Source organism: Prunus persica, chromosome G5, assembly GCF_000346465.2.
Source record: "Prunus persica cultivar Lovell chromosome G5, Prunus_persica_NCBIv2, whole genome shotgun sequence".
NCBI lineage: Eukaryota > Viridiplantae > Streptophyta > Magnoliopsida > Rosales > Rosaceae > Prunus > Prunus persica.
In genome coordinates this window covers 18,292,020-18,317,157 of record NC_034013.1, presented here as the reverse complement: position 1 = coordinate 18,317,157, position 25,138 = coordinate 18,292,020, and the positions used below count along the sequence as shown (strand labels likewise).

Below are 25,138 nucleotides of genomic sequence, written 5' to 3'. Positions count from 1 at the left end.
AGAGAGAGAGAGAGAGAGAGAGAGAGAGAGAGAGAGAGAGAGATCATTGGCATTTGAAGTGGAATCAAAACGTTATCATTTAGAGGAGGGAGAAAAGAGTACCTCAATTGCTAAAATCACGCAGCGTAATGTATGCAGCAGTGTGACAATCACACTTACGAAAATTCTTTATATTCTCTCTATGTACAACTAACATTTAAGAAGTCGATTTCTCATAGAGTCAAAGCCGCAGGTTCGACTAGTTTGCTAAAGTGAGCCGAGTTTATTGATGGCCGTCTTGGTCTATATATATTCTTGTAATGCTTGGTTGCTTGCTAGTTGCTGTCTGGTCTTCTGATTCATATTGCATTTCAAAGTTGTAGGCGTACAAGTTTCTTTCAACCCTTGGAACATCACATGGATGTTGATGTTGATGTTGGAATTGGATGGACGAACGATGCATCCAAAACCACAAGGCACCAGTACTGAAAATATCAACTTTCCTCATGCTTGCCTTAATTAAATTCAATTTATGGATCAGTTTTAGTTTGGTCCAAGCCAACATGAATTAATCCAAGTCCTTCAATTAGCAACATCTTAATTCACAATCATTTTATTTAAGGAGCTGATGATTTTCCATTCCGCTTTTGTTTGGTTTGGTTTGGCTCCCAATCCATGAAAGTTATTTTCTTATTTTTTGGTGGGATGGGATGGGATATTTAACGTATTGGAAGTTTGAAACTTGTGAAAAGGACAGGATATATTACGCTGTAGATTCCTTAAACTCATCGTATATCTTATTAATTCTAAATTTCCAGCTCTCTCTCCCTTTTATCTTTCTCACTCCTTGGAAAAACCAACGAACCAACCGTCACTCTTTATCATAATTTGTATTATAGTACGAAGTGTAGTGTGTATCTTCTTGTTATTATATATTCAAAGGCAAACTCAGCCATTCAATATAATTCGATATATTTGTTGCAAATAATAAATAAAGTCAAGAATGAATGGGCCCTAGCCTAGAGAGAGAAAACAACAAATGCTTGATTTTGGTGTCAATAAAAAAGTTGGTTTCTTTCAGCATTACTAGTAAAAAAGGCTAAAGCACTACACTACATGTGGCCCGGCCTCAAACTGAAACTCAAATCAACAAGATTGATCAATACATTCACGAGTACCCATAAATACATTAGGCTATCATAAATAATATTAATTATGGGTACTCAGCAACAACATCAACTTGAACAAGATGATCAGTTAGAGTACCAAAGGGATCATCATGCGTCAGCAGCAGGACTTGTACAAGGATTGAGAAAAGATGATTTAGAGCTTGAGGCGCTGGATCCGAAGAAGATGACCAAGCACGAGGAAGAGGAAGAGAAGGAGAATCTGGGGTTGGAGGAGGAGTTGTCAGTGGAAAGGATATTTGAGCAGCAAACAGTGCCGTCATGGAAGGAGCAGCTGACTGTGAGAGCGTTTTTCATAAGCCTTGTGCTGAGCGTGCTCTTCAGTTTGATAGTGATGAAGCTCAACCTCACCACCGGTATTATTCCTTCTCTCAACGTCTCTGCTGGACTCTTGGGCTTTTTCTTTGTCAGGACTTGGACCAAGTTCCTCGACAGGTGTGGCCTCCTCAAACAGCCCTTCACCAGGCAAGAGAACACTGTTATCCAGACCTGCGTCGTTGCTTCCTCCGGCATCGCCTTTAGCGGTATCTATCTATCTATCTATCATCTCTAGACTCTATCTCTTCTGATTTTTGTTTTTGTTTTTTTTAAATCTATCAGTCTATCTACTACCTTCATTATATTCATTCATTCATTATGCTTTGCTAATTAATAAGCTGATTACATTAATTAACATTTAACATATCGATCTTCTGCCATCCGCCATCTGCCATCCTTGAAGATGAAGATGAAGATGGGATCCAGCTAGCTTCATTCATTTTGATTTTGTTGACGTCGTTAATTATTAGTTTCTTTCTGTCATGCTGGCTTAGCTTGGTAAAATGACAAAATCTGCTTTTATTTTAATTTTTTTTTTAGGAAACAAGGAAATTATTAAAACCAACCAACCATGTTTTTTTTTCAATTTTTTATATATTTAAATTGGCTAATGACGTTAGCGTGAGATCAGTTTGCCTAAGTTGGTGAAGCCCAGCGCTTGCGGCCATAGAAACAAGATTGGAGGCCTAGGGTGTCTCTTGTCCGGGTTGGCCCCTCCAGCTGGCAATGCTCCTACTAGGTCGAGAAAAAAAAGAAAAAAAAGAAAAAAAAAAAAAAAAGAAGAGATTGAGTTTAGGCAAGTGGTGTGGTGGTGGTCCCAATATTATATGAAGATAAATAGTGAGTGGAAAGATGATTGAATTGAAATTGATGGTGTATTGTATCATCTATCATGATTCATGTATGTATGATATAATGATATGCCAAGCTTATATATTTATTTACTCAAGTACGTAATGTGTAAAGTAAATGTACAAACTGACAGGAGGGTTTGGGAGCTATCTGTTTGGCATGAGTGCACGCATTGCCCAGCAATCCGCAGACAGCAGTACTAGTGATATCAAAGAACCAGGCTTGCTTTGGTTCATTGGCTTTCTCTTTGTTGTCAGCTTTCTCGGCCTCTTCTCTGTCGTGCCTCTTCGAAAGGTACTTAATAAACTTATAAGAACTTTAATGAATCAACTCTTTCAACACTCACTCACTAGTCAAGATAACATGAGATTGGTTTCAGATCATGATCATAGACTTCAAATTGACATATCCAAGTGGCACTGCAACTGCTCATCTTATCAACAGTTTCCACACTCCTCAAGGAGCCAAGCTAGCCAAGTAACTCCTCCTTCAAAATTAATCATTTCAAAATTATTTTTTATTTATTTTATGGTTCTAATCTAAACTCCTTTTTTTTCTTTGGATTATTATTATTCAATTAGGAAACAAGTAAAGGAGTTGGGAAAGTTCTTCTCCTTCAGTTTCTTGTGGGGTTTCTTTCAGTGGTTCTATACTGCTGGAAGTGATTGTGGGTTTGCAAGCTTCCCTACGCTCGGCCTCAAAGCATATCAGAACCAGTACTACTTATACATTATTCTTATTTGAATCTGTCCGATTATATATATATGTAATGTAATGTGGTACGTAGCTCGATCGATCATGATTCATGAATTTCTATTTGCAGGTTCTTCTTTGATTTCTCGGCCACATATGTTGGAGTAGGGATGATTTGCCCCTACATTGTGAACATATCTGTTCTTCTTGGAGGTATTCTGTCTTGGGGTTTAATGTGGCCTCTCATAGAAAACAGGAGTGGCGATTGGTACAGCAAAGAACTCAGCCCAAAAAGCATGAATGGCCTTCAAGGTTACAAGGTGTGTGATCTGTTTTCTTTTCTACTACTGCTTTTGTTTTGAACAAGTTATACTTGTTATCTTCAAACTTACCTACCCTGTACTGTATTTAATCAATTCATTAGGTCTTCATTGCCATTGCCATGATCCTCGGTGACGGGCTATACAACTTCTTGAAGGTGCTAAGTCGAACCCTCATCGCCTTGCAATCCCAACTCCGAGCCAAAGATGTGAACAACATTCTCCCGATTGAAGATCAGGTCTCTCCAGCTGTGACCTCTGCTCTCTCATATGATGACCAGCGCCGCACCCAACTCTTTCTCAAAGACCAAATTCCAGCATGGTTTGCTGTTGGAGGCTATGTTGCCATTGCTGCAGTCTCAATTGCCACTGTCCCCCACATATTTCCCCAACTCAAGTGGTACTATATATTGGTCATCTACCTCTTTGCGCCCAGCTTGGCTTTCTGTAATGCATATGGCTGTGGCCTCACTGATTGGTCTCTGGCCTCCACTTACGGAAAGGTGGCCATCTTCATGATCGGGGCATGGGCCGGCTCTGCACATGGTGGTGTTCTTGCTGGACTCGCAGCATGCGGAGTTATGATGAACATTGTCTCGACAGCCTCTGATCTAACCCAAGATTTCAAGACCGGCTATCTAACCTTGGCTTCCCCCCGCTCAATGTTTGTGAGCCAAGTCATCGGTACAGCAATGGGTTGTGTAATTTCTCCCTGTGTGTTTTGGCTCTTCTACAAAGCCTTCACTGACCTCGGCACCCCAAAAAGTGCCTATCCTGCTCCCCTTGCTGTTGTGTATCGTAACATGGCTATTCTCGGGGTGGAAGGCTTCAAATCTCTCCCCAAGCACTGCCTCTTACTTTGCACCGTCTTCTTTGGCGCGGCCATTCTCACAAACGTGATCAAGGATTGCATTGGTAAGAAGAGGGCACGCTTCGTTCCACTACCAATGGCAATGGCAATACCTTTCTATTTGGGATCGTATTTTGCCATTGACATGTGCATTGGGAGCTTGATAGTGTTTCTGTGGGAAAGGGTGAACAAGGCCAAGGCAGATGCTTTTGTGCCTGCAGTAGCTTCTGGTTTGATCTGTGGCGATGGGGTTTGGACTTTGCCTGCTTCAATACTTTCTCTTGCCGGGGTTAAGCCACCAATTTGCATGAGGTTTTTGTCAAGGGCAGAAAACGATAGAGTTACTACATTCTTAACTGGTAAAGCCTAAGGCTGATCAGCATGATTGATAGCCTAGGTATATGAATAAGTGCAAAGTCTTGGAATTGGAAGGTTGCATATCTCTGTAAAATATCAAATGCTGCTTCGGAGAAGACAAAGGCACTGCCAAATATCCGTACCAAACTATGTGATTACATAAAATTACATTAAGTGTTTTGCTTGCTTAAATTGATAATTAATCTCTCGTAGTCGACTTAGTTTACATAGCGCCATTCATTTTTAGGACAATATCGCCTTAGTGTATCATTCACCATTTCAATCTTGATTTCATTTCTTCCAAATAAGCAATTAAAATCTCCCCTAAGTGTATCTAATACAAATTAATCATGGTTGATGAACATGTATATATAGTGCGATCGATCCCATCTGAGTGTTGGTGTGACCAGGCTCATCAAGTGTTAAAGTTTGACGAGCGATCAACAACATTATGGATGATCAGAATCAGAAGGTCTTAAAACATTCCATTGCCTAACTATGATGCGGAATATCACGTGGAGGAAGTAAGTATACTGATATGTATGATTTATTTTTCATCTGTGTACGGAAGTACCCCAAATATGTTCCTAGTGAAATGGTGAAAGCAACCACTAAATATATCAAGCATGGTTGTATAATTATTGAGATTCACAAAATAATTGGCATTTTGGTGTGTCTGTCACCGAACAGGATGTGAATGCTGAGTCTGAGTGGTTCTTCTTCCAGGCTCCAGCTAAAGCAAGCACTCGGCAGCATTGAGCCCATGGAGTTGTGAATAGATTATATATGGAGTCTTGAAAGTGACATGTTTTTAAAAATTTACAGAGAGAGTCATCTTTCTTTGTAATCTTGACTCGGCAGTGCTAATTCATGTGTTCACATCCTTTTCTTGGAAAATTCATCAAACAATAGAAAACTGTCTCGATATAACCCAAAATACAATATTATTGGTTCAAGAGTTGACGCATATTAAATAAAGAGAGCTTTAGTTTTAAAACACAATACAATTTATTAATTTGAAAGATAAGAATACAATTTCATCTAGTTAGTATAAGGCCAAAGACCAAAATGTAGTACCTAATTTTACAAAAATATCATTAAAAAATATCAAAATTACACACAATGCCACTCCTTCTAAGGCAAGCATACTATGTCATATGTCCATATCTAGCCAACCGGCCACCACCGTTAGCCTCCCGCCGCCGGACTCCACTGTTGGACTCCTGCTGTCGACCACTGTTAGGGGACCAACTCCATTGCCCTTTATTCACCTTTTAAAAAAAAAGATTTTGTGTCTTTGAAGGGACTCAAACCTTGATCCTCAAAGGAGGAAGGCTCACTCACAAACCACTACACCAAACTTTATTTTGTAATATTTATTCAGTTATACAATATTTATATAAACAATCAACGGTTTAAAAAAAAAAATCATTTCAACACATATTCACACAAAAATCGCAAATAAAAACAGAAATTGCAACAAAAATACAATGTAGATATCAATTATGTTTAAAATTAAAAAAAAAAACAGCTACATAAACAAAAAATAATTTTATTGAAGCAAAATGGAGGAACCAAGATGAAAGTACTAAAATGGAAACTGCGATGCAGAAATAGAAACTGCAATGAATAAACATAAACTGCAATACAAAAATGGAAACTACAATGTATAAATAGAAACTGCAATACAAAAATGGAAACGGCAATGTTGAGTTTGGGAAAAAAAATGCTCAGCTCTAAAGTTAAAAAAAACAAAACAATATTTTTTTTAGGCTTATTATCACAAAACGTCCATGACGTTTGCGAAACTATCAGATTGCATCCTTAAAGTTTTTTTGTATCACTTATGGTCCCTAACGTTAATATGGGTGCTTTTAAATAATCTATCCGTTAAAAAAACTGTTAAATTGAGGAGTATAATATTCAAATCAATCCTTTTGACCTCTTCAATGACTCAGACCCGTCACCAATTTGGAACCATTTCCCTCCATTTCTTGTTGGAATTGCTAAAGGTAAGGGGTGAAAATGAAAGGGATTAACATAAACAAATTGAACTGTAAACAACATACCTTGAACAAATTGAATAAACTAATACATTCAATTATATCATCAACCACATTCAGTTCCATCACATTAACCCCTACATGACTTCCATAAAAAAATCACTTCCGGACACTTTTGCCGAGAAGCTTTGCCGCAACAGCCATCGCTCCAAGCCCAAATCAACGGCTGCGATCTGCCGATGGAGGCCGACGACGAATCTTTTGCGATCTGCCGGCATGTCGTCGTCGTGGCTAGAAGCATACTGCGATCACACTTGCCGACGACTTGTCGTTTCAGTCTGAGCTTTGAAGCTTCTCTGCTACTCTGATTTGTACTCTGCAACACCAAAAAACAACAAAAAAGAAACAAAAATTAACTAAGAATTAATGCATCAGACGTTGGCAGTAAAACCCAATTCCCAGAACTACTAGTGCCACAAAAATCCCTGTGTTATTTTATTACACTCGACGAATAAAGCCCAAAAGCAAAAAACAGAGAAAAAAAGAAGAATTTGAGGACTCTGAAACTTTTCAGGTGCTCTGGCGATTGGGACAAGGTTCTCCAGGTGATAGCAGAGCAAGTCACCTCCATGGTTGAGATCCATCTAGAAAAGCTTTTAGTCAGTAACGTAGGCCTCGCTGCCATCTCCAATTGCTTGGATATGGAGATTCTACACCTGGTCAAGACCCTTGGGTGCACAAATGTAGGTTTGGTCTTGGTCTCCCAACGCTCATTTGCCTCATCCATCTTCTCTCAGACATTTTTGCAGAAGCTTTATCGCCCAATTTCCCACGATTGAAAAACCCTATTTCTCAGAAAAAGCGTAGAAATGGTCTGATGATGTTGACGATGACCACGAGGAAATATATTTGAAGCGTGAGAGGTAAAAGGGAGTTGAGGATTATATCCCTCATAAAATTCGGGATTTAACTATTTTTTTAATGAAAAGACTATTTAAGAGTATTTATATTAACGTTAGGGATAATGAGTGATAAAAAAAAATTTAAAAATGTAATATGATAGTTTCGCAAACGTTAGGAACGTTTTGTGATAATAAGCCTTTTTTTTTTTTTTTTTGAAAAGGTTGAATTCATTCTACTAGAAGGGAGGAAGAAAAGGCATGTCATGCGTGGCCTCGTTAAAACCTTCCCAGAGAAAACCACAAGGGAAAAACTCCGGAGTAGGAAAGAGTACCACATATGCCGATAACGTACACAACAAGAAAATTACATTACATCAATGAACAAAACATCTTGTAGGAATTCTGGGGGATCAGTAACCCATTCTGCTATTCCCTGAGAGTGTAGAGCATATCGAGCCAACCATGTTGCAACCCCATTTGCACTCCTCTTTGTAACCCTCAAATAAACACGCTCTTGGCTGGCCAAAAGTGTTTGACAATCCTCAGTTAGGCAACCAAGATGGGACAGATCAATTTGGCCCCGTTGTATTGAGTGTAAAGCGCCTTGGGAATCCCCTTCTATATGACATTCCAGATTGGACCACTTGGCAGCATAGATTAAGCCTTCTCTTAATGCAACCAGTTTGGCATGCATGAGATTTGATATCCCATTTAGCACAACCAACTTGCATGCAAGAAAGGCACCTGTAGAATTACGAACCACCAAACCAACCCCACCAAAACTGGATTCACCATGAAACACTCCATTCACATTTATTTTAATAGCTCCAGGCGGTGGCCGCACCCATTTAGCAATGGCACGTGAGGTATGGGTCTTTGGAGGGGGTGTACTTCCTGAAACTCTTGCAAACAGTGCATTGCTCCACTAACAATTTCTGTTGCACTCCGTTGACGTCCTGCCCAGGCCATTTGATTGCGCTCATACCATAGCATCCATAGGCACACCATGACTTTCTCTAGCACATGAAGTGGGTGGTCTGCAACAAATCCTTGGAACCACATCTTGAACTCCTCTGTGGCATCAGTATTAAAGTGTGCCCAGGCCGGAAATAAAGACCAAGAAGCAATAGCCATGGGGCATCGGAGAAGCACATGGGCCACAGTTTCTTCAGCCCCACAAAAAACACAGCCTCCCAATTCAGAGATACTACGATGAATCAAATTATCCTTAGTGGGTAAAATATTCAAGAGAGCGCGCCAGATGAATATAAGAACCTTTGGTGGTACTCGGGCTTTCCAAATCTTCTTCCAGACCTGTTCACAAGCTACAATGGGTCCTCCATTCATGTTGGTGTCGTCCCCGTCTTGCCGGAGCAAAACCCGACGAGCAACTTCATGGCCGCTCCGCACTGTGTATTGACCATCTCTCTCAAAGTGCCAAATCAAGATGTCTGGTGGGTGTCTGAAGCTTAAAGGGATGTTTCGAATGCAATTCACTTCCTCGGCCGAGAACCAAGCTTGCAAAAGGTTCTCCTTCCACTGCACAGTGACTGGATTAATAAGAGAGTTCACTTTTGCCTCATCAAACCCCTCTGCTTGTGGTGAGGAAACTTGGAAAGATTCAGAGTTAGGGAGCCATCGGTCTCCCCATATACGCACACTGTGGCCATTCCCGATTCGCCACCGAGATCCCTTTTCAATAAGGACACGTGCTTTACATAAGCTTTGCCAAATATAGGAGGGGGAATGTCCGATTTGTGCCTCTAATATAGAGCAATTCTTGAAGTAACGGGCTTTCAGGATGCGTGCCACTAAAGAGTTTGGGGTTTGAATCAAGCGCCATAATTGTTTGGCCAAGAGCGCCATATTGAAGGCATATAAATTACGGAAACCAAGCCCACCCTCCTGTTTAGGCAAGCATAATTTGTTCCAGCTGAGCCAGTGTATTTTTCGTTGGCCATCTTGCTCACCCCACCAGTAGTGAGCCATCACTTGTTGAATTTCGTCACATAGACATTTAGGGATGAGGAAGCAATTCATCATATAAATAGGCACAGCTTGTGCCACCACTTTTAGGAGAATTTCTTTCCCTGCAAAACTTAACAATTTTGCCTTCCAACCTTGTATTTTCTTCCAAATGCGCTCCTTAAGAGAGTTGAAGCATTGCCTTCTTGATCTTCCCACATGAGTAGGCAACCCCAAGTAAACATCATGCTGGTCAACCCTCCTAACTCCCAGAACTGCAGCTAGGTTATCTTGATCAGTACGGTCCATATTATTACTGAAGGAGACACAACTTTTCTCCAAGTGTATTTTCTGACCTGACACCATTTCATATTTTTGGAAAATAATGCTCATTTGTTCACAGTCCTGTTGGTTTGCCCGCAAGAACAAGAAGCTGTCGTCAGCGAAAAAAAGGTGGCTAACAGACGTAGCCCCCCGACATAGATTCACTCCATGAAGTAAATTACGTCGTTCCGCCTGCAAAATAAGACTTGAGAGAGCCTCAGCGCATAGTAAGAATAAATATGGTGAAAGGGGGTCACCCTGTCTAAGTCCTCTCTGTGGAATGACATAACCAACTGAATTTCCATTCAACATGAAAGAATACGAAACCGTCGTCACGCACTCCATGATTAATTGGATTCATCGTGGGGCAAAACCCATTCCTTTCATTAGGGCCTCCAGAAAACTCCACTCTGCCCGATCATATGCTTTACTCATGTCAATCTTGAGAGCCAGATACCCTTGTCGTCCATGATTTTTCTTATGCATCATGTGTAGCAATTCAAAAGCCACGATTGAATTGTCTGAGATTGCACGGCCTGAAACAAAAGCACTTTGAGTATCACTAATCAGAGTAGGAAGGATTGCTTTTAGGTGGGTGGCGAGCACTTTCGCCCCAATCTTATAAAGGACATTACATAGACTGATGGGACGTAATTGCATCATGTTCTTTGGTTCATGGACTTTAGGGATGAGGGCCACATGCTTGAAGTTTATCTTCTTAAGTAATTTGCCCGTTTTGAAGAAGTGCAAGATTGCCGCCACCACATCCTCACCTACAATCTGTCAATATTTCTGATAGAAAAAAGGAGAGAAGCCATCTGGGCCTGGTGCCTTAGATGGGTGCATTTGAAAAAGTGCAATTTTAATTTCTTCTGGAGTAAACTCCGCCAAAAGAGCCTGGTTCATCTCCTCTGTGACACGCCCCCTTACACCGTCCACTACTTCTGTATAATCGGAAGACCCTGTGGAAGAAAACAAGTGCTGGAAATAATTAACCACAGTTTGTGTTAAACCTTGCTCTGTTGTCTGCCAATGTCCATGCTCATCTTCAAGCGCTGAGATAGTGTTTCTTCTCCGGCGGCTAGAGGCTTTGTAATGGAAGAATTTTGAATTGCGATCTCCCGCTTTCAACCAAGTAGCTCTTGAGCGTTGCCGCCAATACACCTCATTTTTTGCCATTAGAGAATCAAGCTGCTTCGTAAGCGCATTTCGTAGCTCCACTGTATGATGTGTGGCGGTGCATCTAATAACTCACCCAATTTCTCCTGTGTAATTTTAATTTGGTTTGGCAGGTGGCCAAAATTGCACTTGCTCCAGCCCAATAATTGGTGACGAGTGCATTTGAGCTTTTCGGTAGTTGTAAATGGTGCAGAGCATAATAAGCCTTTTTTTTTATATTCAATACATGTTGGTAAAATACTCTGTTCCTGGTAATGCAGTTTCCAAAAGTCCAATTTTGAGTTCCCTTGCTCTTGGGTAGTTCTACTCTTCTCTTGCCCTCCCAATTCCTCATATGGGTAGCCTCTACTCTTCAAATTGGTGAGGTTAAAGGCCAATGAAAGATCAAAATCCAATTGTAATTAAATGAAAACTGCAATGGAGTTTCCAAAAGTCCAATTTTGAGTTCTCTTGCTATTGGGTAGTTCTACTCTTCTCTTGCCCACCCAATTCCTCATTTAGGTAGCCTCTACTCTTCCAATTGGTGAGGTTGAAGGCCAAAGACGAGCAAAGATTGTAATTAAATGAAAACTGCAATGCAGTTTCCAAAAGTCCAATTTTGAGTTCCCTTGCTCTTGGGTAGTTCTACTCTTCTCTTGCCCACTCAATTCCTCATATGGGTATCCTCTACTCTTCAAATTGGTGAGGTTGAAGGCCAAGGAAAGAGCAAAAATCCAATTGTAATTAAATGAAAACTGCAATGTAGTTTGTGCAAAACTACAATGCAAAACCTGTATAAAGTGGATTTGTGTCAAAAGATGACCACTTGTCAAATTGCAAACATGGAATGGTTTAAGGTTTATATGACTTTACGTCCTTCAGTTGGATTTCTTAAGTTGTGCTGCAACGATCAAGTGTCTAATCTGGTGAAGGTAATTATATACTTTACTTGAGAAAGCTTCACAACAAGAATGAAATTTATATATATGATGCCTCCTTATCATTATATGATATGATAACAGAGAGGAAAAACCTCATATTAAGGAACTCATCAGTGTTAATGTCTTAGTAGAAGTAATTTGGAAGAGAAATGTTAACGTCAGTCACAATAGAGATTAGAAAATTCTAATGCTTATTCTAGTAATATGCATGAAAGTCATGACAAAAGAGGTTGACATCAATCAGTTATAAAAACCACATAAAGAATCCTGCAACCATGAAAGGCATAATATTCCAAGCACACTGAGGTTTTAATTCATCTGAATCACACTCACAAATGACTACCAGTAAGAGGAAAGGCGGGGCAAAGCATCAATTGAAAAAGAAAGAACATGCATGGGGCTAAACATCTTACTTCTTCACTGGGTACCACAAACACTTGTGATAACTACAATCAGCCATTTTGACAACTATCTTGCAAGCATAGGTTCCGCAACGATAATCACCTGACATAATGCACAGCATGGGCAGATAAGATGGTAGATGCAATCATCCAAGGAACTATCACTACCCTGAAAATAAAAACATTTCCCACAACAATGTAGTGTAATTCAAGTATAACCATGAAACATAACCAACAGAAGGCATAAGTTAAAAGATTGTGAAAACTTTATCGCAATCAGATCATAAATACCTGGAAGGTACGTAATTAGTATATTCACATGGAACTATCTTCTTTCCTAAGAATGCATGGATTCATAACATTACACTTGCCAATGGTCAATCATATAGCAATCGCACCCTCTTTACAATAATAGAAAATGCAATCCATCTACCCAACCACACCCAAATTTTCTCTATTTTTCTATAGCATGTGGCTTTTGCACCCTTGAATTAAAAAGAGAGAGCAACCTTAATGCAGAAGAGTACAGGATTAAAAATATGAATAGACAATATGAGGCAAATACTAATATTAGACGAAGAAAAGAAAACTACTCATTCACGGTAAAACCAAAAATTATCAGTTAGTAAGGAACCACACACGATGATGGACAAAGAAAGAAAGCTTACTTTGATGTTAAATTTCTTTTTCATCTGTGTACGGAAGTACCCCAAATATGTTCCTAGTGAAATGGTGAAAGCAACCGCTAAATATATCAAGCAGTGCTTCTTCGTAACAATGAAGGTAATGCAGTTGAGAATGACAAGAACAACAAAAATCAAATGAAGAGTTCCTTGCAAAATAATAATATCCCGAAATTCAGAATCTACCTAAGACAGCTTTAATTGTGGGGGGTGAAAAAACAATCTTAGAATCAAAACGAAGTGGAAAGATAGAACATTTTCAATTTCTCACTTCCATAGCTAACGTTTTGTTTTGCACGTCCTTTTCTTGGAAAATTCATCAAACAATAGAAAACTGTCTCGATATAACCCAAAATACAATATTATTCGTTTAAGAGTTGACGCATATTAATATAAAACCAGCGGAATATTCTTTTTTGGCATCTTCCAAGTTCCAGCTAAGAAGATATTATGTATCTTTGACAATGACAATCCACCCCTTATTACCAATTCTATAATTTCTCTCTCTCTCCGAATCAAAAGGTTATCATTTAGAGGAGGGAGAAATTTGCGCCCTTCATAAGAAAAGAAAAGGGTACCTCAATTGCTAAAATCATGTAGCGTACTCTATGCAGCGGTATCACAATCACACTTACAAAAATTCTTTCTATTCTCTCTATGTACAACTAACATTTAAGAAGTCGAATTTTCATTGAGTCAAAGCCGCGGGTTCGACTAGTTTGCTAAAGTGAGCCGATTTTATTGATGGCCGTCTTGGTCTATATATATTCTTGTTATGCTTGGTTGCTTGCTAGCTGCTGTCTGATCTTCTGATTCATATTGCATTTCAAAGTTGTAGGCGTACAAGTTTCTTTCAACCCGGGGAACATCACATGGATGTTGATGTTGATGTTGGAATTGGATGGACGAACGATGCATCCACAACCACAATGGGATCAAAGGGGCTGTTGGCAATAGAATCTGGATAATTTATCCCCTCATTCAAGAGATTAGGAAGGTCTCGTATGCCTTCCCCCATATCGAATGGAACTGGATCCCCCGCAAAAGGAATCGAGCTGCTCACGTCGCAACATTGATAGGTGCAAGAGCGGTGGAACTGGAAAGTTGGGTCAATCGACCACCTCCGTCTTTGATGCGTGTCCTCGTCTCTGATGGGCTCCCATGCCCCCCTATTAATTAGTTCAATTTTGTTCAGGGTTAGAAGTTGTGTTCTAGTTGTTTCTTGATCCAACTCTGTTTGTATTGCTCTGCTTTTATCTCTGTATTGCTCCTTCCCGTTTGGGTTGTTCAATGACATCAGATTTCGAACCCCCAAAAAAAAAAAAAAAAAACTGAAAATATCAACTTTCCTCATGCTTGCCTTAATTAATTCAATTTCAATAATATATTAGATGATGGATGGATCAGTTGTAGTTTGGTCCAAGCCAACATGAATTAATCTAAGTCCTTCAATTAGCAACATCTTAATTCACAATCATTTTATTTAAGGAGCTGATTTTCCATTCTGCTTTTATGGAAGTTATTTTCTTATTTTTTGGTGGGATGGGATGGGATATTTAACATATTGGAAGTTTGAAACTTGTGAAAAGGACAGGATATATAATATTATGCTGTAGATTCCAAGGTGTGGTGTATTCCAAGGGTTTAGAGTATTCATAATGGGAGGGTGTATTTTCGGGGGTGTAAAGCTATTTTTATATCTTCTTTACATCTTCGGAGGTTGTAAATGTGATTTTTGTTCCAGTGGGGAAGATGTAAATCTAAAGAGGTATAATTGATTTCTTTCACCTTTTTTCCTGTAGGTCCCACTTTTGTCCACTTTTTCTTATCTTTTCTCATGTAGGTCCCACCTGCAAGAGATGTAAAAAAAGATGTACATTTGCATCTAAATTTACATCTCATGGTGGTTATGCAAATTTATACTCGTTTACACCTCGCCATTGCGGGTGATTTAGATCATAAATGATGTATATTTAACATACACCTCATTATACACCCTCCCACTGTGGATGCTCTTAGAGATATATGATATTATTCAAAGGGTTTAGGCATATATGATATTATTCCAAGGGTTTAGGGATATATGATATTATTCCAATGTGTGGTGTGAAAAGGGCTTTGGTGCGTGGAGGATATATGATATTACGCTGTAGATTCCAAGATGTGGTGTGAAAAGGGCTTTGGTGCGTGGGGGATATATAATATTATGCTGTAGATTCCAAGGTGCGTGGGCACTGGTGGACCAATGCAAATAATGAAAAGTAAAAGAGCGCAATTCAACTCAATTTCAATGAGAGAGAGAGAGAGAGAGAGAGAGAGAGCTTACGACTTGCAAGTGACAGACAGTGGATAGTGATATCCCCGCGACATATGGACATTGATATCCATGTTTAGTTCGGGGAAAAAATTTGGTGGGAAATACTTTCCTATGTATTTTCTTAAGGAATAGAAAATGAAATATTCATTTTCATGTTTGGTAATGCTGAAAAAATAACTAGGAAATACTAATTTATTTTCTTTACAATGTTTGGTTTTCGTAGGAATGTAAAACAAAGTTTGTTTAATTTTTCAATTATATCAATATATGAAATCAAATAAATAAAAAATAATGCATTTAAATATTCGTTTAATACTGGCTCATTTTCCCAAAGTTTTCCCATGGGAAGGGAAAATGAAACTCAAGGAAGGAAGAGGGTTACATTTTGCCCTACTATTTTTCCCATGTACCAAAAAACTATTTTCCATGCTTGGACTTACCAAACTTGGGAAAATAATTAATTTTCCATTCCCAAACCTTCTTTTCCATGAACCAAATGCGGTCTTTCTCAATAGAGAGAGGCTGTCTGGGCTGAGAGCCATATACCATGGTATGGTATTTATTATGTACAATTTACAGTCTTAGAGTCAGATAGTATACAATTATCAGTAGAGGTTATTAGTATAATATAATAGTAATTATTAGAGATATACAACAAATTTAGTTGATCTCATGATCTCATCCAGTCATCAGCCAGCCTCCTCTCGCTGTCTATTAAATCCATATATCATGCAATCGAAATGCAAGCAATGTGGAAAAGCTACCTTAAAACTCATCGTATATCTTATTAATTCTAAATTTCCAGCTCTCTCTCTCTTTTCTCTTTCTCACTCCTTGGAAAAACCAACGAACCAAACCGTCACTCTTTATCATAATTTGTATTATAGTACGAAGTGTAGTGTGTATCTTCTTGTTATTATATATTCAAAGGCAAACTCAGCCATTCAATATAATTCGATGTATTTCTTGCAAATAATAAATAAAGTCAAGAATGAATGGGCCTAGCCTAGAGAGAGAAAATCAGACCCAAAAAAAAAAAATATTTAGTCATATACTTATTTTTAGCACTAAAATTATAAATAAACTATATACTATTTAATTTATATAAACAAAACTAAAAAAAACCCAAAAAATAATAGCTGACGAGTGCTGATATTTCCACCCATCTATCCTATTTTCCCACTAACCTTATCTTTCCACCCACCATGTAAATTTTAAAAAAACACAATCCTATCTTTCCACCCATCATTATTCCTAAAATATTCTTTAATTATTAATTCTAGCAAATTGTTATGTTTATGAAATTAGTATTAAATTAATTCAACTAAAGCTCCCCCACCCACCCACCCACCCAACCTAGTCAACCACCCTACTCGCTCCTTTTCTCTCTCTTTCTTTTCCCACTCCCACAAGACAGACTAGATAAAAATTACGGCTACAAATCCTCTTCAAAGTCTAGAATCTCTAGAAATATCAAAAAAGGAAAACCTGTCAAAACAAATTGTGCTTAGAATTTTGACTGTGTAGGAAGGTAGGGTCTGCATCAGTACAACAAACAATTCAGATTCTTTTTCCTCTCTTCCTTTTATGGTCTTACCCAGGTTTGTGAGAGAAGATGCATCTTTTCTTCCTCAGCATCTGAATCAGTGCCACCAAGTGGGAGTTGTTTGGATCGGCACATAACATATAGAGAGAGAGATAGAGAGAGACAAAGAGACAGAGAGATAGAGAGATAAATGAGGATTTGTCGATGTCAAGGGGGGAGGGGGTCGCTGCCGGCGGGGTGCGATGGCTAACAAGTTGGTGGGTGAGGGAGTTTTGGTGGCTGTTGGGTTTTTGTTTTTATTTTTAAAATAATTAGTTTTAGTTTTTTTTTATATATCAAAAGTTTAATGTTGTTATAGATAGAAGTACTTAGAAGTCATTTTATAATGGGATAAATTTGTCTTTACAAATTTGAAGATAAGGTGGGTGGGAAAATAGGACACGGGGTGGAAATAACAACACTCTAGCTGATCCTATTGAATTTAATTTTAGAGATATTTAGTCATATACCCATTTTTAGCACTAAAACTATAAATAAACCTTACACTATTTAATTTTTATAAACATACCCAAAAAAACCCCAAAAAGCGACAACTGGCCCTATTTAATTTAATTTTGATTATTAAATTACTTTAATACCCTATTGAGTGTTTTGGGCTTTTTTATAAATTTTTGGATTGGGCTTGTTTTAAGAAATTAATGGCATTTTTATAATTTAAAAGAAGTTAAGAGCCTTTTTATTATGTTGTAAATGGATTTTGGATGTGTTTCTAAAGTCCATTTCATATAGGGTATTTTTATAATTTGAGCTTCTATATTGGGTATAATAGTGAATCTCCTTTAATTTTAATTATTAAATTATTTTGATGCCTCATTGAGCGTTTTGGGTTTTTTCATGAGGTTTTTGGGTTGGGTTTGTTTTAAGAAATCAATGACAGTTTTGTAATTTAAAATAACTTAAAAGCCTTTTTGTTATGTTGTAAATAGGCTTTGAGTGTGTTTCTAATTCTAAAGTCTATTTCATATAGGGCTTTTTATTTATAATTTAAGCTCATATATTGGGTATTATAGTGAATCTCCCAACATGAGCCTAGAGAGAGAAAACAACAAATGCTTGATTTTGGTGTTAATAAAAAAGTTGGTTTCTTTCGTTCTCAGCAGCAGCAGCATTACTATTACTCTTTTGTGCAATGAGAAAAAAAAATCCAAGATTTTTCATCTCTCTCTAACGTCTACATACCCTTTGCTTTCCGAATCATGAAAGTTCAAACACTTTTTTTAATAAACGAAACCAAATAAAAATAGAAAATAGTGCTTTGGTGGTGAGATTTGAGAAATAAAATAAAAAATTGTCCAATTACAAACAACAGAGAAAGCGAAGGAGGTGGGCAGGTGGGGGGGGGGGGAATCTTTGGACGGTGGGGGGCTGTTGGGTAGGGATGAGGGAGATGTTTGGTGGTAATGAGGGGGGAGAAGAAGTGGATTTCTTTCATATGCTTATCTGGGTACTGATCATGGGTCATTGCTGGGTATTAGTGTTTGTTTTGGGGAGAAGTGGCGAGGTAGAAGAAGGGTTGTGGGGCGCTACAAAGGATAGAGAGAGGATTGAGAGAGTGAGATGGAGAGAGAAAATATTTTTTAAATTGAAGAAATTAGAGAAGTCAATTTATTTAAATTAAATATTTCATTTAATAAGGATAAATTTGGAAACAAAAACTAGCTTATTTGATTATTAATAATATTATTTTAAGTGTAAATAAAATGACACATGTCATAACAAGAAGAGAGAAAGTACAAAAGAGAATGTTAGAGAGAAGGTTGCTAGTATTCCCTTTTATATATAAAGGCTAAAGCACTACATTACATGTGGCCCGGCCTCATACTCAAACTGAAACTCAAATCAACAAGATTGATCAATACATTCACGAGTACCCATAAATACATTAGGCTATCATAAATAATATTAATTATGGGTACTCAGCAGCAACATCAACTTGAACAAGATGATCAGTTAGAGTACCAAAGGGATCATCATGCGTCAGAAGCAGGACTTGTACAAGGATTGAGAAAAGATGATTTAGAGCTTGAGGCGCTGGATCCGAAGAAGACGACCACGTACGAGGAAGAGGAAGAGAAGGAGAATCTGGGGGTGGAGGAGGAGTTGTCAGTGGAAAGGATATTTGAGCAGCAAATAGTGCCGTCATGGAAGGAGCAGCTGACAGTGAGAGCGTTTTTCATAAGCTTTGTGCTGAGCGTGCTCTTCAGTGTGATAGTGATGAAGCTCAACCTCACCACCGGTATTATTCCTTCTCTCAACGTCTCTGCTGGACTCTTGGGCTTCTTCTTTGTCAGGACTTGGACCAAGTTCCTCGACAGGTGTGGCCTCCTCAAACAACCCTTCACCAGGCAAGAGAACACTGTTATCCAGACCTGCGTCGTTGCTTCCTCCAGCATCGCCTTTAGCGGTATCTATCTATCTATCTATATATCATCTCTAGACTCTATCTCTTCTGATTTTTTATTATCTGTCAGTCTATCTACTACCTTCATTATATTCATTCATTCATTCATTCATTCATTATGCTTTGCTAATTAATAAGCTGATGACATTAATTAACATTTAACATATCGATCTTCTGCTATCTGCCATCCATGAAGATGAAGATGAAGATGAAGGTGAAGATTAGATCCAGCTAGCTTCCTTCATTTGGATTTTGTTGACGTCGTTAATTATTAGTTTCTTTCTGTCATGCTGGCTTAGCTCGGTAAAATGACAACATCTTCTTTTATTTTTATGAAACAAGGAAATTATTAAAACCAACCAACCATGTTTTTCGCATATACTATTCATCCATGGAGTATGAAAATTAGTTTTGTTGTTGTTAAATTTAAAAAGAATTTTGCTGCGCTTAGGCCGGCATGATTTTACATTATTAGTATTTGATGTAATTAAATAAATAGTGAGAGTCGTTATGTTGCGGATTGTGCATGGTCAGAGTTTGGGATTACATGTTGCTGAATGCTGATAGGCCGCCTGTCCTCATTCCCGAGGGTGTTTTAGAGACTTTTAGAGCAGGAAAAGATTGGCTTTGCATACTTACAGGAATTCCACCCATTTGCCATGACAAAAGGTAAAGGGAGGCAAGGGCAGTTACTGTTCAGTCCCGACCCTACCCAGAGACAGTCTGTGCGACTGCCCTGGGCCCATCATTCAAGAGGGCTCCAAATTTTTATATTATAATAAGTATTATATTATATTATTATAAATTGATTTAATATTTTTCCATAATTTTTAGGAATAGGATATTGGGATGAATCTGAAATTTTGGAACAAAGGATCTATTACGAGAGTTTTAAAAGAAATTCTTTAACTCACTGATATACTATTTATAGTTGGACATTTGTTTTCATTATTTAGGAATATGAAAGACATTGCTCAAAGTCTAAAAATATTTTCGAATAAATATTTTCTCAAAAAACCCAATGCTTAGTTGATAAAACAAGAAGTATACTAGTATTAGTGATTAATGTGTATAGGGCACACTTTAGATTTTCGCCCTGGGCCTTTGAAAACTCAGGACTGACCCTGTTACTGTTCATATGAATAGTGACTACCTTAGCAATTTTTTTTATGCATTCGCACCCATTACCATGGTAACTGAAGGGCCCACTATTCACATGAGATGTGAGAAAAGGAATTTATATGGAGTTTTTGTGTGGGAATTGAAGAATATGGTTAGGTATTTATAGACAAAAAATTCTAAATTTTTTAGTTTTTTTTTTCTTCAAATTTTTTAATATTTAAATTGGCTGCTGACGTTACAATGATGTCAGCGTAAAGTCAGCTTGCCCAAGCAAGTCTTGCCTTTGGACGCTTGTCCTAGCAATCCTTGGCTGTTGGAAACAAGATTGGGGGCCTAGGGGGTCCCTTGCCTGGGGCTAGTCCCTCCAGCTGAAAATGCTCTTTCTAGGTGGAGAAAAAAAATGAAAAATGAAAAAAGAGATTGAGTTTAGGCAAGTGGCGTGGTGGTGGTCCCAATATCATATGAAGATAAATAGTGAGGGGAAAGATGATTGAATTGAAATTGATGGTGTATTGTATCATCTATCATCTATCATCTATCATCTATCATGATTCATGTATGTATGATATAATGATATGCCAAGCTTATATATTTATTTATAAGTACGTAATGTGTCAAGTAAATGTACAAACTGACAGGAGGTTTTGGGAACTATCTGTTTGGCATGAGTGCACGCATTGCCCAACAATCCACAGACAACAGTACGAGCGATATCAAAGATCCAGGCTTGCTTTGGTTCATTGGCTTTCTCTTTGTTGTCAGCTTTCTCGGCCTCTTCTCTGTCGTGCCTCTTCGAAAGGTACTTAATAAACTTATGAGAACTTTAGTGAATCAACTCTTTCAACACTCACTCACTAGTCAAGATAACATGAGATTGGTTTCAGATCATGATCATAGACTTCAAATTGACATATCCAAGTGGCACTGCAACTGCTCATCTTATCAACAGTTTCCACACTCCTCAAGGAGCCAAGCTAGCCAAGTAACTCCTTCTTCAAAATTAATCATTTCAAAATTATTTTTTATTTATTTTATGGTTCTAATCTAAACTCCTTTTTTTTAATATTTGGATTATTATTATTCAATTAGGAAACAAGTAAAGGAGTTGGGAAAGTTCTTCTCCTTCAGTTTCTTGTGGGGTTTCTTTCAGTGGTTCTATACTGCTGGAAGTGATTGTGGATTTGCAAGCTTCCCTACGCTCGGCCTCAAAGCATATCAGAACAAGTACTACTTATACATTATTTTTATTTGAATCTGTCCGATTATATATATATATATATATATGTAATGTAATGTGGTACGTAGCTCGATCGATCATGATTCATGAATTTCTATTTGCAGGTTCTTCTTTGATTTCTCGGCCACATATGTTGGAGTAGGGATGATTTGCCCCTACATTGTGAACATATCTGTTCTTCTTGGAGGTATTCTGTCTTGGGGTTTAATGTGGCCTCTCATAGAAAACAGGAGTGGCGATTGGTACAGCAATGAACTCAGCCCAAAAAGCATGAATGGCCTTCAAGGTTACAAGGTGTGTGATCTGTTTTCTTTTCTACTACTACTTTTGTTTTGAACAAGTTATACTTGTTATCTTCAAACTTACCTACCCCTGTACTGTATTTAATCAATTCATTAGATCTTCATTGCCATTGCCATGATCCTCGGTGACGGGCTATACAACTTCTTGAAGGTGCTAAGTCGAACCCTCATCGCCTTGCAATCCCAACTCCGAGGCAAAGATGTGAACAACATTCTCCCGATTGAAGATCAGGTCTCTCCAGCTGTGACCTCTGCTCTCTCATATGATGACCAGCGCCGCACCCAACTCTTTCTCAAAGACCAAATTCCAGCATGGTTTGCTGTTGGAGGCTATGTTTCCATTGCTGCAGTCTCAATTGCCACTGTCCCCCACATATTTCCCCAACTCAAATGGTACTATATATTGGTCATCTACCTCTTTGCGCCCAGCTTGGCTTTCTGTAATGCATATGGCTGTGGCCTCACTGATTGGTCTCTGGCCTCCACTTACGGAAAGGTGGCCATCTTCATGATCGGGGCATGGGCCGGCTCTGCACATGGTGGTGTTCTTGCTGGACTCGCAGCATGCGGAGTTATGATGAACATTGTCTCAACAGCCTCCGATCTAACCCAAGATTTCAAGACCGGCTATCTAACCTTGGCTTCCCCCCGCTCAATGTTTGTGAGCCAAGTCATCGGTACAGCAATGGGTTGTGTAATTTCTCCCTGTGTGTTTTGGCTCTTCTACAAAGCCTTCAATGACCTCGGCACACCAAGAAGTGCCTATCCTGCTCCCTTTGCTGTTGTGTATCGTAACATGGCTATTCTCGGGGTGGAAGGCTTCAAATCTCTCCCCAAGCACTGCCTCTTACTTTGCACCGTCTTCTTTGGAGCGGCCATTCTCACAAACGTGATCAAGGATTGCATTGGTAAGAAGAGGGCACGCTTCGTTCCACTACCAGTGGCAATGGCAGTACCCTTCTATTTGGGATCGTATTTTGCCATTGACATGTGCATTGGGAGCTTGATAGTGTTTCTGTGGGAAAGGGTGAACAAGGCCAAGGCAGATGCTTTTGTGCCTGCAGTAGCTTCTGGTTTGATCTGTGGGGATGGGGTTTGGACTTTGCCTGCTTCAATACTTGCTCTTGCCGGGGTTAAGCCACCAATTTGCATGAGGTTTTTGTCAAGGGCAGAAAACGATAGAGTTACTACATTCTTAACTGGTAAAGCCTAAGGCTGATCAGCATGATTGATAGCCTAGGTATATGAATAAGTGCAAAGTCTTGGAATTGGAAGGTTGCATATCTCTGTAAAATATCAAATGCTGCTTTGGAGCAGACAAAGGCACTGCCAAATAGGCTTACCAAACTATGTGATTACATAAAATTACATTAAGTGTTTTGCTTGCTTAAATTGATAATTAATCTCTCGTAGATAGCGCCATTCATTTTTAGGACAATATCCCCTGAGTGTATCATTCACGATTCTATTCCATTTCAATCTTGATTTCATTTCTTCCAAATAAGCAATTAAAATCTCCCCTAAGTTATCTAATACAAATTAATCATGGTTGATGAACATGTATATATAGTGCGATCGATCCCATCTGAGTGTTGGTGTGACCAGGCTCATCAAGTGTTAAAGTTTGACGAGCGATCAACTAACATTATGGATAATCAGAATCATAAGGTCTAAAAACATTCCATTGCCTAACTATGATGCCAAATATCGCGTGGAGGAAGTAAGTATACTGTATATGTATGATTTTTGAGAGGAGGAGGTGCGCCCATTCGATAGCAAGACGGACTATAGTGTATAGGAAAAAAGGCTCTTCAAACGCAAGGAAAGACAATAAACAATCGAAAATGGTAAAAACAAAATTGGAAGTGCCACCCCAAAAAAATTTGGTCCTCTTTAGATTTGAAGTGCGTAAAATGGAAGTAACGATTTATGGGAATTACAAATGATCTAATACCATATAATTTCAGGGGTTTCGCTTCTCTATATATTTACATATAATATAAGCATCTCCACACTCCAAACCAAGGCAAAGAAAGGCTAAACTCTTATCATCATCATCACTAGCCAAAGTAACCGAGAAAGAAAAAACCTCCTTTCAGTGAGTTAATTTTATTTATATTTTGTAAAACCTCCTTACAAGGTAATTAAATATTATCATTGGGAGGTTGTTCAAGCCATGGAAGGCAGGAAAACCAAGGGCAGGCAAAAGATTGAAATGAAGAGGATTGAAGACCAAGATGATCGCCTTGTTACTTTCTCGAAAAGGCGATCTGGCGTGTATAAGAAGGCAAGTGAGTTAGCAACCCTATGCGGCGCTGAGGTTGGTGTGGTGGTATTTTCACCCTCCGGAAAGCCATTTTCCTACGCTAACTCTTCCATTGACTCAATAGCGAACCGATTTCTAAATGGCCACCGCCACCATCATCAGCACCATGATTATGATCATGATCAAAATCATGATAATATTGATGATAATATAATGAATCTTGATGCTATTGATCGGAGCCGCCATACTATTGTGGAGGCCTACAGGCAGGTAAGAATCGATGAGATGAATAAGAAACACAATGAGTTGGTGAGCGAGCTAGAAGTTGAGAGGGAGCGAGGGAAAGCGCTTCAACAGAGGATGAAAGCAAAAGCAAAAGAAATATCATCATCAGCAGAAGCAGCTGGAAGCATTCGAAGCAGAAGTAGCAGCAGCAAGAGCCAGTTACAGGGCTGGTGGGAGGCTCCTATTGAGGAGCTCGACTTGAAAGGACTCAAACAATTGCATGCTTCCTTTCAACACCTCTGCAATGATCTCCGCCCTGCTCTCACCTGCCTCAACAACCTCAATCCTCGCTAGCTGCTACATGCACCTGCTAAGTGCTAACTCATGTGCATGCCAACTAGTGAAGGATTTCATACTTTTAATTACATGATGTGTCCTAGCTTTAATAATATTACATCTTTAATTATACATGTCGCCATCAACTTTGAAATGATATGCATCTACAGGATCAGTTGTGTGTTTTCCTCATTGAATCCATTCTCATTATACAAATTTATCCCCTTCAATTAGTTTGTTGGTCGTCAATAGAAAACGATAAAGCCTAAATGACCGACCACAAAGCCAAAGGCTCACAAGACTATCGGTAAGACAATTTAACTCAACTGGGCTTTCCATGCCCACAAGCATCTTCCAACTAAGAAGATCTTATGTATCCACAAGCATCGGCAA

General features: G+C 38.7%; 4 protein-coding genes and 1 long non-coding RNA gene across 6 annotated transcripts; 3 read left to right on the top strand and 2 right to left on the bottom strand.

The window, feature by feature from the left end:
• On the top strand, positions 923-4,782 carry LOC18777051 (probable metal-nicotianamine transporter YSL7). Its single transcript, XM_007210272.2, has 6 exons — positions 923-1,690; positions 2,470-2,630; positions 2,716-2,813; positions 2,918-3,052; positions 3,160-3,349; positions 3,454-4,782. Exons 1-6 carry the CDS (start codon positions 1,195-1,197, stop codon positions 4,567-4,569), a joined length of 2,196 nt encoding a protein of 731 aa, XP_007210334.1. The 5' UTR covers positions 923-1,194; the 3' UTR covers positions 4,570-4,782.
• LOC109949210 lies at positions 6,334-7,860 on the bottom strand. The gene is made up of 2 exons (XM_020564150.1): positions 7,185-7,860; positions 6,334-6,935 (listed from the first exon to the last, which is right to left on the bottom strand). Exons 1-2 carry the CDS (start codon positions 7,344-7,346, stop codon positions 6,690-6,692), a joined length of 408 nt encoding a protein of 135 aa, XP_020419739.1. The 5' UTR covers positions 7,347-7,860; the 3' UTR covers positions 6,334-6,689.
• Positions 12,353-13,032, bottom strand: LOC109949209. Its single transcript, XR_002271743.1, has 2 exons — positions 12,919-13,032; positions 12,353-12,419 (listed from the first exon to the last, which is right to left on the bottom strand). It is a non-coding gene; the product is annotated as an uncharacterized LOC109949209 (long non-coding RNA).
• LOC18776951 (probable metal-nicotianamine transporter YSL7) lies at positions 18,680-23,330 on the top strand. Of its 2 annotated transcripts, none has more exons than XM_020564149.1 (6): positions 18,680-19,260; positions 21,018-21,178; positions 21,264-21,361; positions 21,469-21,603; positions 21,721-21,910; positions 22,070-23,330. In XM_020564149.1, exons 1-6 carry the CDS (start codon positions 18,765-18,767, stop codon positions 23,129-23,131), a joined length of 2,142 nt encoding a protein of 713 aa, XP_020419738.1. In that variant the 5' UTR covers positions 18,680-18,764; the 3' UTR covers positions 23,132-23,330. The 2 variants fall into 2 exon arrangements, with proteins under 2 accessions (XP_020419738.1, XP_007211297.1); XM_007211235.2 differs by having other exon boundaries at positions 22,016-23,330.
• On the top strand, positions 24,095-24,909 carry LOC18776001 (agamous-like MADS-box protein AGL62). Its single transcript, XM_020564148.1, has 2 exons — positions 24,095-24,556; positions 24,635-24,909. Exons 1-2 carry the CDS (start codon positions 24,095-24,097, stop codon positions 24,761-24,763), a joined length of 591 nt encoding a protein of 196 aa, XP_020419737.1. The 3' UTR covers positions 24,764-24,909.

Excerpts from the sequence above, each read along its gene's own strand:
- LOC18777051 (XM_007210272.2), top strand. The coding sequence starts at position 1,195 with ATGGGTACTCAGCAACAACATCAACTTGAACAAGATGATCAGTTAGAG. Across the intron at positions 3,053-3,159 it reads CTCAAAGCATATCAGAACCA|GTTCTTCTTTGATTTCTCGG; the intron begins GTACTACTTATA and ends TTCTATTTGCAG. Across the intron at positions 3,350-3,453 it reads ATGGCCTTCAAGGTTACAAG|GTCTTCATTGCCATTGCCAT; the intron begins GTGTGTGATCTG and ends TCAATTCATTAG.
- LOC18776001 (XM_020564148.1), top strand. The coding sequence starts at position 24,095 with ATGGAAGGCAGGAAAACCAAGGGCAGGCAAAAGATTGAAATGAAGAGG. Across the intron at positions 24,557-24,634 it reads AACAGAGGATGAAAGCAAAA|GGCTGGTGGGAGGCTCCTAT; the intron begins GCAAAAGAAATA and ends AGCCAGTTACAG.
- LOC18776951 (XM_007211235.2), top strand. The coding sequence starts at position 18,765 with ATGGGTACTCAGCAGCAACATCAACTTGAACAAGATGATCAGTTAGAG. Across the intron at positions 21,179-21,263 it reads CTGTCGTGCCTCTTCGAAAG|ATCATGATCATAGACTTCAA; the intron begins GTACTTAATAAA and ends GATTGGTTTCAG. Across the intron at positions 21,604-21,720 it reads CTCAAAGCATATCAGAACAA|GTTCTTCTTTGATTTCTCGG; the intron begins GTACTACTTATA and ends TTCTATTTGCAG.
- LOC109949210 (XM_020564150.1), bottom strand. The coding sequence starts at position 7,346 with ATGGATGAGGCAAATGAGCGTTGGGAGACCAAGACCAAACCTACATTT. Across the intron at positions 6,936-7,184 it reads GATGGATCTCAACCATGGAG|AGTACAAATCAGAGTAGCAG; the intron begins GTGACTTGCTCT and ends TTGGTGTTGCAG.